This window comes from Sciurus vulgaris (genome assembly GCF_902686455.1).
Source record: "Sciurus vulgaris genome assembly, chromosome: 14".
NCBI lineage: Eukaryota > Metazoa > Chordata > Mammalia > Rodentia > Sciuridae > Sciurus > Sciurus vulgaris.
Genome location: NC_136475.1, coordinates 1,621,513 through 1,638,668, shown reverse-complemented (window position 1 = coordinate 1,638,668; position 17,156 = coordinate 1,621,513). Strand labels below are relative to the sequence as shown.

The 17,156-nt window shown below is 50.4% G+C and overlaps 2 protein-coding genes across 2 annotated transcripts in view; one reads left to right on the top strand and one right to left on the bottom strand.

Annotated features, from left to right (window-relative positions):
• Positions 1-3,421: 3,421 nt before the first annotated feature.
• On the bottom strand, positions 3,422-6,383 carry LOC306644043 (UPF0561 protein C2orf68 homolog). The gene is made up of 4 exons (XM_079110561.1): positions 5,835-6,383; positions 5,640-5,755; positions 4,805-4,956; positions 3,422-4,440 (listed from the first exon to the last, which is right to left on the bottom strand). Exons 1-4 carry the CDS (start codon positions 5,939-5,941, stop codon positions 4,318-4,320), a joined length of 498 nt encoding a protein of 165 aa, XP_078966687.1. The 5' UTR covers positions 5,942-6,383; the 3' UTR covers positions 3,422-4,317.
• A 1,013-nt stretch (positions 6,384-7,396) lies between these two features.
• USP39 (ubiquitin specific peptidase 39) overlaps positions 7,397-17,156 on the top strand; it is a 35,764-nt gene continuing 26,004 nt past the window's right edge. Inside the window, exons 1-5 of the mRNA XM_079110562.1 lie at positions 7,397-7,694; positions 8,722-8,791; positions 10,571-10,665; positions 12,276-12,412; positions 13,180-13,332. Coding sequence (XP_078966688.1) covers positions 7,427-7,694; positions 8,722-8,791; positions 10,571-10,665; positions 12,276-12,412; positions 13,180-13,332 — 723 coding nt within the window. The 5' untranslated portion in view covers positions 7,397-7,426. The remainder of the gene's footprint in view (positions 7,695-8,721; positions 8,792-10,570; positions 10,666-12,275; positions 12,413-13,179; positions 13,333-17,156) is intronic.

The following is a 17,156-nucleotide window of genomic DNA, read 5'->3' as shown; positions in this document are numbered from 1 at the left end:
GGCTCAGTGGTTATGTGCCCCTGGATTCAATCCCTGGTATTAAAAGAAAAAAAACAAAGGTATGGCTGTAAAGCAAAACAAAAACTAGTGTGGCTGTGGCAGATGTGGCTGTGTTGGCCTATGGTCCTCCTGACTCTGGGGCTGAGGCAGAAGGATCCCAAGTTTGAGACCAGCTTGGGCAACTTAGTGAGACCCTGTCTCAAAATAAAAGGGCTGGCAATGTAGCTCAGTGGTGGAAGGCCCTCGATTCAAAAACCGGGAAAAACAAAACCACCCAAAAACCTGGCTGAATGAACCAGGGGACATAAAATCAGCCCACCTTTGGCTGGTCCCAAGGGCAAAGGGGTGTCTGCCTCTATTTATTTATTTAGCAGCACTGGGCATTAAAGCCAATCCTTCATTTTTTGAGACAGGGTCTCACCAAGCTGTCCAGGCTGGCCTTGAACTTGTGATCCTCCTGTCTCAGCCTCCCAGGTTGCGGGGTTACAAGTGTGGCCATCATCCTGCCCAGCTTGGTGGTTTTCAACACTTACTGTGCTCCTTTCTGTACCCCTGTCCAGTCGCCAGGCTGAAAGATCTCCTCAGACTCAACCAGCTGCTCTAACATGAGTGGGGTGTGAGGCGTTAGCAGAGTCGGGACACTGAAGGCACTTGGAGTGCTCCTAAAATAGAGTGGGTTCGAGCTAGCGCTCCCTACTACAGAGGAGCTCCTCAGCACCTGGTAGGGAGGTCACATGTTTTCAGTCCCTTCCATGCTGATGCTGAGTCGAGCTGTTGTGCTCCAACCAGGACAGCTCTTACAACAGGCAAAGCAAGAGATGATTCCAGTGCAGCTTCTGTGATCCAGCAACTACAGGGCAGGAATTAACGTCCACTTCCCCACGTACACAAGTGACTCACACCTCTTGACAAAACAGTGCTGTAAACAGTTTATTGGTTAAAAAAATACAGCTTTTGAAGTGTCTTCCATCTGGGACTTTCAAATAGTTTGCACACTGCTTTGCTCACCCACATCAGCGCTAACACCGAGAACTGGAACAGAACCACAGCTTTCCCGCACCGGGCACCGCGACCCCGTCAGTGCAGCCTGCCTTGCTCTGCCGGCTCCCAGTAGGCAGGGGAGCCATTCACCCCGCAGGTCTCACTTCTAGCCTCACTTCAACTCCTAGAGAAACCTGGGGTGCGTCCTATGGCTTCTTGGTCATGTGATTCCTGGACAGGAATTTGGGGGAGTTAAACTTTCAAATATGTGTCAGCACTCCATGATGATTCTCCCAAAAAGTTCAGAGGTAGGAGAGGAACCGGTCCTTACTCCTCTTTCCATAAGCACAGGTCTCATTTAAATTGTGAGCCATCAGGGGACCCAGCACCCTGAGTTCATGGATCCTGCCAAATTTACAGCAAGCTGGGCACTCACCACCCCCAAAGAGCCTGCTCCCACACTGTGTGCTCATCTCCAGCTGGTGGTGTCCCTTCAGCAGTGCTGGCCCCACTGGCTGGAGGGGCTGGGGTTCCCGGCTCACGCACACATGCACACACGGCTCTCTCTTCTCTTGCGCCACATTCAAAGGCCCCCGGGCTTGCCAGGGGGCTAGGACTCAAGCTTCCCTGTCCACCTCTGCACAGTACCGAGACCTTGCATGCCAGCCTCCGCCTGTTAGTAACCACCCTTTGTGGCCAGGAAACAAAAGCCTTAAAATTCAGTCTTAACCTCAGTTAAGAACAGAGGAACACTCCATACCAAATGGACAAGAGATGCCCACCACATTTTTCTTTAAGACACCAAGAACACAACTAGTCAAATGCGTACTCCTCCTGAAGTAGCCTGCCGAAGTTTCCTTCAGCCTAAGGCTGCTGCCCCTGCACTGCACAGCAGAGGGTGGTCCTCTTCTGGACAGCCCAAGAACCTGCAAGAGATGCGGTGGCCATGCTCCTTGAGGGCGAAGCACCAGTGTCACACGGGCAAGCTGTCTGGAGGCAGGTCTAAGTAGGCTGGATGGCAGCATCCTGGCCCCAGATGAAGGGTGATGGCAAGCAGTGGGGCTGAGCTGAGGCAGCGCTGAAGGACCACCTCTCACTGCGGTACAGGCAGCACTTTATTTAGTCACACTGCGAGTCATACATGTGTTAGAACACTTTCATGGGTGGGAAATACATGCCCTTGATAGAGACAAAGTGCCTCAAGAAGAAAGGATTAAAATTAAGGAGTTTCTAAAGGCCCGAGGGGCCTTTGTGAGGATCACATGGCAAACGTGGAAAAGGACACAGCAATTACTAAACGCTGCCTCCTTTGACCTCTTCCCTCAAGAGCGGGAATGGAGGCTGAAGTTTCAGGTGCCCTGCCCCCCAAGTCCTCTTGGAACCTTCTTCCTATGTTCTAATATAAAGCCAGGAAATAGGTAATCCAGCTGTGAGCTGACCCCCCCCCCCGCCCCCGCCTCAATTAGGAAGCCAGAGTTCCAGTGAGAGCCCATGTTTCAAGTCACATCAGCTGAAAAGCTGGAAGACTAAACAGACTGGTCCTTTTCCTGCAGGAAGAAGTGGGCAGAGTCTGGCAGGGCCCTCTTGGCCCAGGAGGAGCTGGAGGGTAGCTGACCTTCCAGGTCCAAAGGCACTTTCTAGCTAGAGGCATAGTAGAGGTCAGGGACTTCCTCCTCTAAAAGCAGAACTGAGCCTGGGACTGCAGGCTGAAGGCACTTGACCCTGGCCAGCAATGTGGGTCTGGAGCACAGGCTTTGCACTTGCCCCTCACTGGCTCTCAGTGCTCCTGACGCCGCCAGCTGTGGCCCAAGGGTAATGTGGTCATGGTGCAGCTGAAGGAGCTGCCGTGCCCATTTTCAAGGGGTCAGTTTCCAGGGGCAGAGGACACAAACCAACAGTGCCCTCAGGTGTTCTTTAAGGGAAAAGCGGTTGAGATGGAAGTCAGACTGATCTTGAGACCCTGCCACACAGAAACCCCTGGGGCAGGGGGCTTCGGCTTCAGGGGGTCTCAGTGCTCGCAGGCTCACGCACACTCCTCGTTCGGCTGATCTCAGGCTGATGTGCTGGGAAACAGGTGCTTTGGAACTTGGGTGCACAGGATGCCTTGTATACTTCAGATCTTAGCCGTGCCACCACACCCCCACTCCCAGTGTGGTGCTGGGGACTGATCCCAGAGCCTGTGCAGGGAGCCAGTCACCTACCACTGAGTGACACCTCGTCCTCTCAGTCCAACCCTGGGTTAGGATGTACCTCTGCAGTAGAGTGGCTGTCTAGCTTGCAAGAGGACCTGGATTTGATTCCTGGGACCATTCTGAAAAATAAAAATTCTCTAGGTGCTATTCCTGGGATCCACAAGAATCTCAGACATACTCAGTTACATACTCTTTGGAGGTAGGAAAGGAAAAAGCATGGGGCAGGCAAGGGGGGCTCATTTACTTCTCAACTGGGGCTCCAAACTAATGCTTTCACTTTGCACATATGTTCAAAACTGTTCTGGACTTAATAGCTTGTCTTGACAATTCCCCTTTAGTCTATTCACAGCTGGGGATGGATCAAAAGCTGGGATTGCTTAGCCCACGCCAAGCAGGTTTCACTGTGAGATACCGTCAGAGTTTAACTCCAGCATTTTCTTCCTAGGTGTCCCAACTCGACAGTGCAAAGCAGTGGAGCATGGGAGGAATGTGGAAGAAGTCATGCAAGGGGAAGGAGACAGGCCTCAAAAACAAAGCAGTCTCTCCTGTATTACTGGTGCCAGAAAAACTTGGAGAACTTGATAGAAAAGCAGATACCACCTCCAAATCCTTAGCTGAGGAGGTGCACAGTCACATCAAGGGGTAGGGTGGAAGGAACTGATGGATTCCACCTAAGGCAAAAAGATGAAGAAAAGAGAAAAACCTAAAAGGGGGCAGAGAGGGGCCTAGGAAACTATGGGTGGAAACTGAGCAGAAACATGAAAGAAAAGAACTGTAAAGCAACAAACACGGCTCACGGAGTGGCTGGCCAGGCGTATGACCTCAGTGAGACAGCAGCATATTGGCAAAAGGCTTTATAAACCCTGGCTCTCCCTGAGGTCTCCGCTTCCAGAGCACCAGATTATCTAAACAAAATTCTCAAAAAATTCCAAGAGTAGGCCAGGCAAATGGGCCAAGAGACAAGAATCGCTGCAAGGGAGGTGGGCTAGGAGTAGCCCTGCAACACCCTTGTGGATGCAGCAGCTCATAAGGGTCTCAAGATCAGACAGACAAGTTCTGGCATCCCCAAACCAGGGGTGGGCTCACTAGTCGGAATTCTCCTGAGTGCAGTGATTCTGGCCTGGAGAGAATGACTTCAACCCGGTCAGGGTCGGCTCTGGCGCTTTGCAATCTCCTCCTGGATACGCAACTTGAGGGCCTCTCGCATGGGTAGATCCAGAGGCGTGTGTGCTGACACCTGCTCACTCACCCTTCCTGGGTCATCGTCCTACGTGGAGAAGAGTCAGGAGGCTCAGGGCCTGGTTTCTTTCAGAAGGGCAACCTTCCCCGTCCCCAGACAACACTCTCACAGAACTCCACTTGGCTCAAGGCTTCTGGGCAGTGCCTGTCATTTCTCAGGTGTCCCCTGCAGCAGTGATTCTCAACTGGGGGTCACAAGTCCTCCCTGTTCTCCCCACTGACAGTCACCGAGGCAGGACTGAGTTGTGCCCTCGAGCACCGCCTGGCAGTTCTGTGCTGTCATGGGGGGCAGTCTTCGCACTGGCCCTGAGGCAAACAGTGGCGCTGGCTCTGGCAGTGATTTCTACCACAGCCCGGGACCTTCAGGCTGCAGCTGTTTCCATGAGGCGTACCTGATACACGATAACTGATGTCACCTCTCCATTGTCCGCCTCGTATTCTAAGCAGAAGAGCTGGTGGCCAGAAGGCTCCAGCTCGGAGCCACCACTACTGCTGCTTTCACCGGACTCCTCACAGTCTGGGTTGCCCGGGTGGGTAGAACCATCTGTAAGGATGAACCAGAGTGAGAGGGAAGACGGGGATGCTGCTGAAGCCCCTGCCCACAGAGACGATGCAGGGAAACATACTGTGAGTTAAGTCCTGATCTCCTGATGGGCCCCGGGTGCATGTGTGTGTGTGGTGTGCTACCAACCAGGAGGTTTATTTCTCTTTGTCTCCCTGCTCTGGGCTGGCACAGTCTTCTTACAGAGTAGATGCACACTACACATTTGTCCCGCAAATAGGACTGGAAGGTAGTGGAAGAGTGGATAGAACTGTGCCTGGGTTCAGATCCAGGCTTTGCTGTTAACGAGCTCTGAGATCTTGGGCAAGTTACTTTTTATGCCTGTTGCCTAACAATGACACGGAAACGTTAAGAGTTCTAACTCGTATTCAAAGAACGCATACGCACTCGATCTAAAAGCGTCTGAAACAACGCTTAGCAAACTCAGTGCCACAGGTCAGTTACTGTGCTCTGCACGTCGCAGGGAGGCTAGGCAAAGGGCCGTTTTCCTGGATCCCTCCATAATTACGTCCTGGTCGCTTGTACTTGCGCCGGGCTGTCTCCGCCAGGCAGCGGGGATGCTCGCACACCACTCGGTGGGCCCGCGGAGGGCAGACTCCTCGCCGGGTGCCCCGGAGGCTCTGCGCGCAGGCGCAGGCGGGGCGGCGGGCCGGCCGGCTGCTCACCTCGGCGCCGCGGCAGGTACACCTGCAGGTCGGGCTTGCGCGGCCGCGTGGGCGCGGGCGTGTGCCGCCTCCTCGCCTTCTCCCTGGCCTGCTTCACCTTCTTGTCGTAGTCGTCCCTGCGGGGAGCCGGGCGGGAGTCAGGGCCCGCGCGCCGGGCCGGGCCGGGCGCGGGGCGGCGGCGGGGCGGGGCGGTACCGAGCGATCTGGTTCCGTCGGATGTGGTGCACGAAGCCGTGGCTCATGTCCAGCCGCCCGCCGGGCTTGCAGCAGAGCCCCGGCCCGGGGCCCGGTGCCGCCTCCATCTGGAGCCCGCGGTGCGGAGCCGCCGCCGCCGCCGCGCCGCGGCCTCACGGCAGCCCTCGCCCAACGGCCCCGCCGCGGCCCGGAGCCCTCGCCCGAGGCCCGACTTCCGGCCCCAGCCAGACTTCCGGCTGGAGGCTCGATTTCCGGTCCTGAGGCCGGGCGCGCCGCGCGGAGCTCAGGCGGCCGGGGCTGGGCCCCCGCGGCTGCGCAAGGGCTTTGTTTTCCTTGCGATGTGAGCGAGGGAGGCGGGCTTGGTGATAGGGCGCTTGCCTAGCTCGGCGAGGCTCCGAGTCCAGTCCCCGTGCAGGGAAAAGGGAAATTCAGAAAAACGACGCCCGCGTGGGCACCCCTCCACGTCAGTCTTCCTGTCCCACGTGCTGTGACATTACATCGCCAGCTTCCCATCCTGGGGCCACTCCCCACCCCGCTGCGCTCAGGCCTGAGGCAGCACTGCGCTCGGCTCTCCGGCCTGCAGGCTGCAGAGCCCGCGGCCGGCTTGCGCGGCTCTCCTGTCTGCGGGGCGGGCTTGAAGGCCTGAGCGCGCGTGGTGCTCGTCCTCGTTTAAAAAGTCACAACCAGGAGTTCACGTTTAGACAGGGACCGTGGCCTGTCTCCGCGGTGGATGCTACTGCCCAAGGAGAGAAGTGCGCAGGCTCTGCCCCTGGACCACCAGGCACAGGCCCCGGGTCCCCGAAGACAGGTGCCGGGCGGAAGGAGCCTCGCTGGAGAGCGAGCGCAGTGGGCCCTGGTGTCACACTCGGGAGCGCAGCCACTCTAGGGGACGGCAGGTCAGCGGGCGGCGTGGGGCTCCCTGGGGCACGAGGACGCTCTGGGCTGGACAGGGTCCCTCTCTCGATTGCGGTGAAGGCTTTGCACGCGCATGTCAGTATTTAGCAAGACGCAAGCGTCAGAGGGACAGCACCTGGTCATCTGCACGGAGTGGACCAATTCAGGCAGGCGACACGGCTGGGCTCAGAACCTGTGAGACCCGAGCGTCCCCATAGGAGCCATCGAGCTCGAGACGGCCCGGCGTGGGGTCCTAGGGTCACCCCTGGCAGGGCGTTCGCAGTTTCTCGATACCACGAACCCTCCAAATGCAGAACTGAGCCGCTAGGCTCCCGCGCGGAGGGGCAAAGAAGGGACCTCAGCCTCCGAGGCGAGGAGACTGAGGGAGACAACCTCCGATTGCGGTTTCAAGGCACAAAGTGTCTTGAAGAAATCTGGTTCCAAGTACAGCTTCCACTATCCAGAAAACGCAGTACCGGCGAGACGTCCCTGTCTCTTTAAGCCAGGAGAGGCCACCGGTCCCCAGGCAGTGGATCGTCCCCCGCACTCAGTAGCGCCTGCGCTTCCGGCCGCGCGAATTGTCCCGGCCGGCGACTCGTAGAGCGCGTCGCACTCGCCGGCAGCGGAGGACCCTGATTGGCCGCGCGCCGCGCGCCGGGGTCCAGGCGCCTGCGCGCGTCGCTCGACCGGCGGTGGCCATGTCCAGCCGGTCTAAGCGAGAGTCGCGGGGTTCGGCCCGCGGGAAGCGCGAGTCCGAGGCGCGGGGCAGCTCGGGGCGCTCAAAGCGGGAGCGCGAGCGAGAGCGGGAGCCCGAGGCGGCCGGCTTCCGGGGCAGCCCGGTGCGCGCCAAGCGCGAGGTCGAGCCGGCGAGCGCGCGCGAGATCCCGGTGCCCGTCGTCCCGGCGCCGCGGGTGAAGCGTGAGCGCGAGGCCGACGAGGACTCGGAGCCCGAGCGGGAGGTGCGAGGTGCGCGGGGCTGGGCGGGCGGGCGCCATCCGGGCGGCCTGGGGTTCCCCTGCCGCGCACGGGGCCGGGTTCTGCGGCGGCGAAGACTGCGCCGGCCCAGCGGCTGTAGGGCAGCGTGGCTGCCGCCGCCCCTGAGCGAGGGTCCGGCCCCAGACGCCGCGCCCAGGGCTTGCCTGGGGCCCCGCCGGGCCTCCTGCCGTCCGACGGTCGGCGCGGCTTGAGTGGCTGTGTCCGGCTCTCACGGTGGACCGCTTAGGCCCTCCGTCGGGCCCCCGGGGTTCTGCGCGCACCGGGCCGTAGGCCGGCGGCTCTGGCTCCAACCGTCCAGCCAAGGACGTGGGCGCCGCGGACAGCAGAAGGGAGCTCGTCCCACCCGCTCTGAGCGCCGTCAGCCCTGGGCTCTTGCAGGGCAGCTCCCGGAGCACGGGCTCCCCTGCGCGGCCCTGCGGGAGCTCCTGGGACTGGCGCGGTGCGCTGTCCCGGCTGCCGCGGGCCCAGCGCGGAGTGCCCCCCGCGGCGCCGCGAGCCCGCCCGCCTCCCGGCTAGGGTGCGGTCTGCGACGCGGCCCACAGGCCGTGCGCCTGGGGCGGCCACGCTCGCCCTCAGCCGCGCCTGGGCCGTGCGCGCACTTTACCTTACACTCGCGACGTGGTTCCTTAGGTTTTCAGTGTCCCCTGAATTTGTGCAAGCGAACCTTTTGAAAATATTTTTTTAGTTGTAGACGGACACGGAGTCTTTTCCTTATTTACTTTTACGTGGTGCTGAGGATCGAACCACGTGCCAGGCGAGCGCTCCACCACTGAGCCACAACTCCAGCCATAAGTGGATCTTGCTGGTTACATACGTACCAAGTACCTTCTCCCAGCTTCTGGCGTCTCCCCTTAGTGGACTTTTAAAAAGACGTTTTGCCATATGAGAAATTAGGAGTTCATCTCTGTTAGTTTTTTCCTTTTTGATTCTTAGTACTGGTAGTTGATCCTGAGTACAGGGTTGGCATTTTCAAAGCCTGCAACGATTTTCCTTTTAGCAAAGAATGGCCGAGTGGATTCTGAGGATCGGAGGAGCCGCCACTGCCCATACCTGGATACCATTAACAGGTCAGTAGGAGATAGATGCTGAGGATAGTTTAAAGAAGAAAAAAAAAAAAAAAAAAAGCGATTTACATGGAAAATTCTTTGTGTTGTACATCGAACAACATGTCTACCACCTTACTCCTTTTAAAGCTTTCTGCCAATAAAATTGTGCTTCTTGCAATGTTCTTTAACCTCTTTTTTTTGTGGGGGGTGTCTACTGGAGAATGAACCTGGGGCACTCTACACTGAGGTACATCCCTAATCCTTTTTATTTTTTTTAGTTTGAGACAGGGTCTTGCTGAGTCACTGTGGGGCTCACTAAGTTGCTGAGACTCACCTTGAATTTAGCAGTCCTAATGCCTCAGCCTCCCAAGTTGCTGGGATTACAGGTCTGAGCCACTGCACCCATTTAATCTTTATTCTTTAGAGTGGCAGAATTCTTTTTTTTTTTTTTTTTTTTTAACGTGGGCGTATACATAAAGAGCTTTTAGCTCATTCTTAATTTGTTGTTTTTGAAATAAGGGAATATATAGTGTACTTAAAATAATAGTAATAAATATTTATTGAGCACTTCTGTATACGAGGTACTGTTCTGGATGCTAAAGATTCAACAGAATTCATAGTAGCAAACTTAAAATATTTACTCCCAGGCATAGTGGCATACACCTGAAGTCCTAGCTATTTGGGAGGCGGAGACAGGATGGCAAAATTGAGATCAGCCTTGGCAAAAGACCCTATCTGAAAATAAAATATGAAAAGGGTTGAGGGTGTCATTCAGTGGTAAAGTGCCCCAGGTTCAATCCTCAGTACCACACACACATATAAAATTCTCAGTATTTACATGTCAGTAGTTACAGCTGTGCTATACAGGATCATTAACAATTTATTATAGAAATCCCTTGTCACTTGTGGGTTTGGTGGAGGTAGAGGTTTTTTGTCCCTTTCTGTCCAGTATTCATATGCTGTCACTTGACACTTGAATAAATAATCTCGTTGTAGGTATTCCCTTAAAATGCTTCAGATTTCCCCCTTATTTTTATGGACAAAAATAATTTTTTCTCTTATAAAATGGTGTATTCAATCTGTTTATATCCTCTCACCTCCCAGAATGCTGTTGGGACCCCTATTATAGTCCTACATCTAGCTTTCCCTTTAGAGAAAGTGATGGTAATGAAGGGTTCTTGACGGGCTACAAATATGACTAGTCATCCCTTGGTATTCCTGGAGGGTTGGTGCTAAGAATCCCCATGAATATCAAACTCTGTGGATAATCAAGTCCCTTAAATAAAATAAAATGCTATGGTATTTGCATGTAATCTATGCATATCCTTCTGTATACTCTAAATTATCCTAGATTACTAATAATCACTGATATAAATACTGTATAAATAGTTGCCATCCTATATTGATTATGAAATAACGACAGAGAAAAAAGTCTGTACTTGATTAGTACAGATGTAGTTTTTGGTTTTTCCCAAATACTCTTGATGTATGGTTGGTTGGATCCACCGGTGCAGAACCCATGGATAAGTGTACATTACATCTGTGAAGAAAGAGGCTCATGGGCTTCGTCCACCCTACCTTGGGGCATGGTAGCTGGAGTTGGAGAATGATTAATGCTCTCCACAAGTTACACATGATTGTTAAAACGTTCTCTGGAGGATACTGGGGGACTTGGAATCTGGAGCAAACACAGCTTCTTTTGGGTCCCTGTTAGACTTGGAGCCAATACAGCTGTTTGGGTTCCTTCTAGACATTGATCTATTGATTATGTGGTCTTCTGTGTTGTTTTGATTCTTTTAGGAGTGTGTTGGACTTTGACTTTGAGAAACTGTGCTCTATCTCCCTTTCACATATCAATGCATATGCCTGCCTGGTGTGTGGCAAGTACTTTCAAGGTGAGTGAGTATTTTCAGAGCTATCTGCAGGTCTTCTTTTTTTTAAAGAAAACAAGTTGTTCTTGGGAGTCATGTCTTTTAATTCCTCTTCCTTCCAGGACATTGGAGTACTCTTAGAAAACCAATACAAGGGTCTCTGGCAAGAACCTGAATACACCTGAGAGGGAGAGAGAACTAGTCCTGTAAAGACTAAGTGCTCAAAGACTTTGGGTTTCTGACCCTCTAATGTTTTCTATACTTATACCTTTCTTTCTTCTTCTCTGTGTGTAATGCTGGGGGTGGAACCAGGGCCTTGCACATGCTGGTGGATGAGCACTCTCCCACTGAGCCATGCCCCCAGCACTACTTTTGTTCTAAGGATTTTTTTATGTTCTGTTCTTTTCTGAAAATTGATTATTTCACCTCATTCAGACTAAGTAAATACCGTGTACATAGTATAGCACATGATTCATATAGTGTAAACTGTAGTCTTTGCTCTTATAAGGAACTTATGAGATATCTGGGTTGACAACAATTGGTACATCCTATAAGACCATCCTATAAGATCAAAAAGATTCTTGCTGGACTGTGTGTCAGTGAATGAAAATAAGGACAGTAGGAGCTGAAAAATGCAAGGTTAGTGTTGACTGGCGTGTTTATGTTGAGTTCATGGAGGAGGTGAGAGAGAATTTGCACTGACAGGACATGCAGGTTCTGAACGGCCTAAGGGAGACAGATCCTACACAGGAGTGGCAGCATGAGCTGAAGTCCATAGGAACAGGATTGTTCTGAATGTGGACAGTTGGAAATTAAGGACCGAGTGGTGGTGGCTGACGCCGTCCAGCAGAGTCAGTTTGGCGCAGGAGACAAATTCAGAGTGAGGCTTCTGAATTCGGAACGGTTTATTGTAGATTCAGGAAACCCGGGGACTGGAACCTCGGAACCAGAACCTCCAACCTCAAACCTGGGGCCTCGAGGAGAGCCGGTTTATATCCCCTCCAGGAGGTGATGGGTAGGGCTGACGGCAATTATACAAAGATTAGGCTAGCTGCCCAATCATGGTAAAGCTTAAAATGAGCAGGCAGGTCAGGAGCACTGGGGAACACCTGTGCTGTGCACACGTTGTGTGCGTGGACTTAATTGGATACGGCCAATGACAAATCACCTGGGTGTGCTTATGTTAATCAACCTCCTCACCACCGATGTTATCAAAGCAACCTCTGGCTTGGCTGCCAGGCGCCCCTCCCGGCATCCCCACGGCATAGCCCCAACAGTGGGCCATCTCGGGGCTTGTGTATTTACCTACGTGCATGTGAGGTGTGATCGTGGATAGTCCTGATTTTTGACACACAGGATACTAGCTTGTGCGTGCGTGTGTGTGTGTTTGGTATTACTATTAGTTTCCCTCACCCCTATCTTCGTGCCATCAGGGAGTGAAGTAACTAACGTGCTTTGTTTCTTGCTAATCTTTGTGATTAGAGAGGTTCATGTGGAGACTCGTCTATGAATGGTGTAATACTTTGTTTTTGCTGCTTTTAACGTGTTTCAGTACAAAATAACAGGAGGAGGAGCGGATCTTGTCCGTATGTCTTGTGTCTGCCCTTCTCTTACAGTCTTTTGTCCTTCCACAGGCCGAGGTCTGAAGTCTCATGCCTACATCCACAGCGTCCAGTTTAGCCACCATGTCTTCCTCAACCTGCACACCCTCAAGTTCTACTGCCTCCCAGACAACTATGAGATCATTGACTCCTCCCTGGAGGATATCACGGTGACTGTCGGGGCAGATTGGTGTGTGTGGTTCTGGGGATTGAACCCTGAGCCTCACGTGTGCTAGGCAGGTCTTCTACCACTGAGTTGCTTCCCCAGCCATTTTTAAAATTTTGAAACACAGTTATACTAAATGGCTGAGGCTGGCCTTGAAGTTGGCGTTCCTCCTGCCTTAGGTCTTCTGCGTTGCTGGGATTACAGGCTGCTCAGTTACACCCAACTGGGGCAGATTTTTTTGTGAGCCAACTCAGGGTTCCTTGGCAATTACCTCACCTATGATCAGGAAAGATTCTGGACAGAGGGAAAAAGTGGGATAAATTTGAGGCTCCAAAGTGAGTTCACAGTGACCTCCATCCAGTCTGTAACTCTGACTGGGGAGTACTCTGGACCCTTTCCTCCACTCCCAGGGAGTCCTAGAGTCCCCAGGCCTGCCTGAGGGGAGGAGATGTCTGCTCCTAAGCTAGGTACACTAGCTGAACTGGGCGAGGGTCCACTCAAGACTCAGACTCCTGCTGTCTTCAGAGATCTGAGTGTCCTGCAGTGTCTGACAGTCCTTTATCTTGGAGAGATCAAACCTGAGGTCTGAAGAAAGACGTGGGATTCAGTGATTTGGGACACTGAGAACCCCGTGTAGCCCAGCAGTATGGAGAGGAACTGTACCATGTTCATCTTCATCCTTATCTGCTAAGGGTCTTTTTATCTTATGAACATATCTTATGAACTCTGTTTATATTTCAAAAACACTTAGAATTTTCTTTTGCTTTGCAGTATGTGTTGAAGCCCACTTTCACAAAGCAGCAAATTGCAAACTTGGACAAGCAAGCCAAATTGTCCCGGGCGTATGATGGTACCACTTACCTGCCGGGTATCGTGGGACTGAATAACATAAAGGCCAACGACTATGCCAATGCAGTCCTTCAGGTAGGATCACCATAGGAAGGCCAAGGAAGAGAGGGTAACAGAAGCAGCTGAGGGCCCACCGAGACGTTATTGTGGGGTACGGTCACAGGGTACCCCCATGCTGGTTTGACTGAGGGCTCTGCTTGAGTATTTGTTCTACCGTAAGCCAAATTTTCCTTTATCTACTTAGAGGGTTGCTGCCAAATGCTGAGCTTCTAGGCTCCTGGCCTCTGGAGTTGCTAGGGAAGGAGGGGTAGCATCCTTGTTGCGGCGCAGTGCCAAACGAGAATTTCCTTCCCCTGTGCTGAGTATTGAACCCAGGGGCACACTCTCACTGAACTACACCTGCAGCCCTTTTTATTTTGAGACAGGGTCTGTCTAAATTGCCCAGGCTGGCCTTGAACTTGTGATTCTCCTGCCAGCATCCCAAGTTTCTGGGATTATAGGTGTGTGCCTCTGCATCAGGCATATTTCTTTTTTATGGTGTAGATGCTCACTGTGTGGGCTGATGTCTTTTTTTTTTTTTTTTAATTTTTTTTTAGTGTTGATGGACCTTGGACCTTTATTTTATTTGTATGTGGTACTGAGAATTGAACCCAGTGCCTTACACATGCTAGGCAAGTGCTCTACTACTGAGCCACAACCCCAGCCCTGGGCTGATGTCTTCTTTCAAAAAACGTTTTTTTAATTACATAAGTTATGTATGCACATTATAGAAAAATTAGAAAATGTTGTTAAGCAGAATCTCACTTCAAGAAAAAATTGATTAAAAAAATTACAAACATGCAGGATTATTGAAAGTATATAAATTATAAAGTAAAAGCTTTATTCCTTTTCCTCCTAGTGTTCTGTCCTATATAGTTTAGCACTCTTGTGACTAGGAGGCTGAGGGGGAGGATCACAAATTTGAGGCCAGCCTTAGCAACGCACGGAGACCTTCAGCAACTTAGACCCTGTCTCAAAATAAAAAAATAAAAAGGACTGGAGATGTAGTTCAGTGTAAAGTACCCCATGCTCAATCCCCAGTTCCCAAAATGAAAAATAGAGGGCTGGGGTTGTTGCTCAGTGGTGGAGCACTTGCATGGCATATGAGGTACTGAGTTCACTCCTCAGTATCACATAAAAAATAGTTATGTGCATCTACAACTAAAAATACTTAAGAAACAAAGAAATAGAACTTTTTCTAAGTGTGTATATGCATCGTATTTTTTTGGTGTGGTACCATCATGATTTATTTTGCCATAAAATTTAACGTAGCTCACATTGTTTCTTGGTAGCAGTGCTGCAGTATCTTTTCTTTTTTCCTGTTTTTGATTTTTGATTTTTGTCTTACAGACTGCATTTTGATTCACTGTACACAAATGGGGTACGACTTTTGTTTCTGTGGTCGTGCTCTATGTAGGCTCACACCATTCGTGTAATGTAATCATTACATTCGTGTAATGCACAGAGGGTGACGAAGTCTGTCTCCTTCCACGCCTTTCCTACCCCGCCCCTCCCCCCTCATTTCCTTCTCCCTGACCCAAAGTTCCTCCCTTCTTCTCTCACACTCACCCCTCTTCTTCTTCTTCTTCTTCTTCTTCTTTTTAGTTGTAGGTGGACACAATATCTTTATTTTATTTATCTATTTTTAATGTGTTGCTGGGGATGGAACCCAGGGCCTCACAAGTGCAGACAAGTGCTCTGCACTGAGCCCCAGCCCAGCCCTGCAGAATCTTCTTACCTGGAATCTTACACACACATCCCCCTCCTGGGCAGGTTGGTGCTTAGGAATTGAACCCAGGGCCTTGCTGCCCCTGTCTTTTTACCTTTTTTTCACTTTTTGTGGCACTTACATTTTATTATATTTATTTTCTGTAATTTTAAATTGCACATAGTTATTTATGAATCAACATAATATGTATGTCTCTTTTATACTTTGTTTCTTTTGATTTTTAGTGGTTCAACTCAGGGCCCTTCTGCAGCATCCTTCATGATCACATGTCATTCTTTTTTATTGAGTTGGAATTGATACAGCTGTCACCCATTCTTATACTAGTGTTCGTAGGACCTGGGTTCCAGATTATAATCATTTTTTTCCCCCTATGGTACTGGAGATCAGACCCAGGGCTTTGCTCATGCTAGGTGAGCACTCTACCACTGAGCTACATCCCCAGATTATAATCATTTTATGACTATCTATAAATCCACCAGCAATCCCAGAGTGTTCTTTCATCTTGTGTTGTCACCGTTAGCATTGAAAACAAATTTTTTTTCTATTTTATAGGTATCTTTATTTTAACTTAGGTGTTTTGGATCATTTCCAACATATTGTGTGTGTGGGTGTGTGTATTCATCTATATTTATTTAAGTGAATGGTTCTTACGTACTTTTTCTGCTTTATGAAAACTGTCATTTGTTTTTGTTGTGTATGTTGCTACATTGCGAGTATTTTCTTGCAGTTTTTACTTTGACAACTTAAAAAAATTGTGACATTTTCAATTAGGAAATGCCTGAACCTTAAAGGACAAATTGTGTAACGTAGCAAATGCTGGGAGAGAGGTGGGTGCAGTGCGAAGAGGCCTGCGCAGCCTCTTCCACACCGGGCGGACGGGACCTTCCTCCCGTGTGCGCGGACTGCCCATGCTGCCAGGTGCAGTGCCTCCTGCTAAAGAGCTGCGTTGTGATCCAGCCCATGGTTACGTCGTGTGGTGATTTATAAGGGAACAGGATGAGACCTAGGAGGGTTTTTTTTTTTTTGGGGGGGGGGGTCTTTTTATTATACATGACATTGGAATGTATTTTGACATATTATACATACATGGAGTATAACTTACCGTTATTGTGGTTGTACATGAAGAGGAGTTTCACCAGTCGTGTATTCATATGTGAACATAAGAAAGTTATGTGTGAAAAATTCTACTGTCTTTCCTATTTCCATCCCCTGCTTCCATTCATTCCCCTTTGTCTAATTCATTAAGCTTCTATCTTCCTCTCCCCCATTATGTGTTAGCATCTGTGCATCAGAGAGAACATTGAGCCTTTGGGTTTTTGGAATTGACTTATTTCACTTCATGTGGTAGTCTCCAATTCCATCCTGTTACTCTCAAATATCATAATTTCATTCTTTATTCACTAATAGTCCATTGTGTGTATATATCACAATTTCTTTATTCATTGAAGGACACCTAGGCTGGTTCCATAGTTTAGCTATTGTAAATTGAGTTGCTATAAACATTGATGTGGCTGAGTCACTATAGTATGATGATTTTAAGTCCTTTGGGTATATGTCAAGGAGTGGGATTACTAAGTCAAATGGTGAGTCCATTCCAAGTCTTCTGAGGAATCCACACTGCTTTCCAGAGTGATTGCACTAATTTGCAGTTCCACCAGCAATGTATGAGTGTGCCTTTTCCCCACATCCTCAAACATTTGTTACTTGTATTTGATACAAGGTGAGATGAAATCTCAATTAGTTTTGATTTGCATTTCTCTAATTGCTAGAGATGTTGAACATGTTTTCATATATTTGTTGAGAGATCATATTCTTCTGTGAAATGCCTGTTCAGTTCCTTTGCCTATTTATTGTTTGGTTATTTGTCTTTTTGGTGTTAAGTTTTTTGAGTTCTTTGTCTTGGAGATTAGTACTCTATCTGAGGTGCTGGTGGCTAAGATTTTTCTCCTATTTAGTAGACTCTTCACATTCTTGATTTTTTTTCTTGCTGTGAGAAGCTTTTAGTTCAATACCATCCCATTTATTGATTTGTGTGTGTGTATGTACATAATGTACCGGGGGATTGAACTCAGGTGCACCTGACCACTGAGCCACATCCCCAGCCCTATTTTTGCATTATATTTAGAGACAG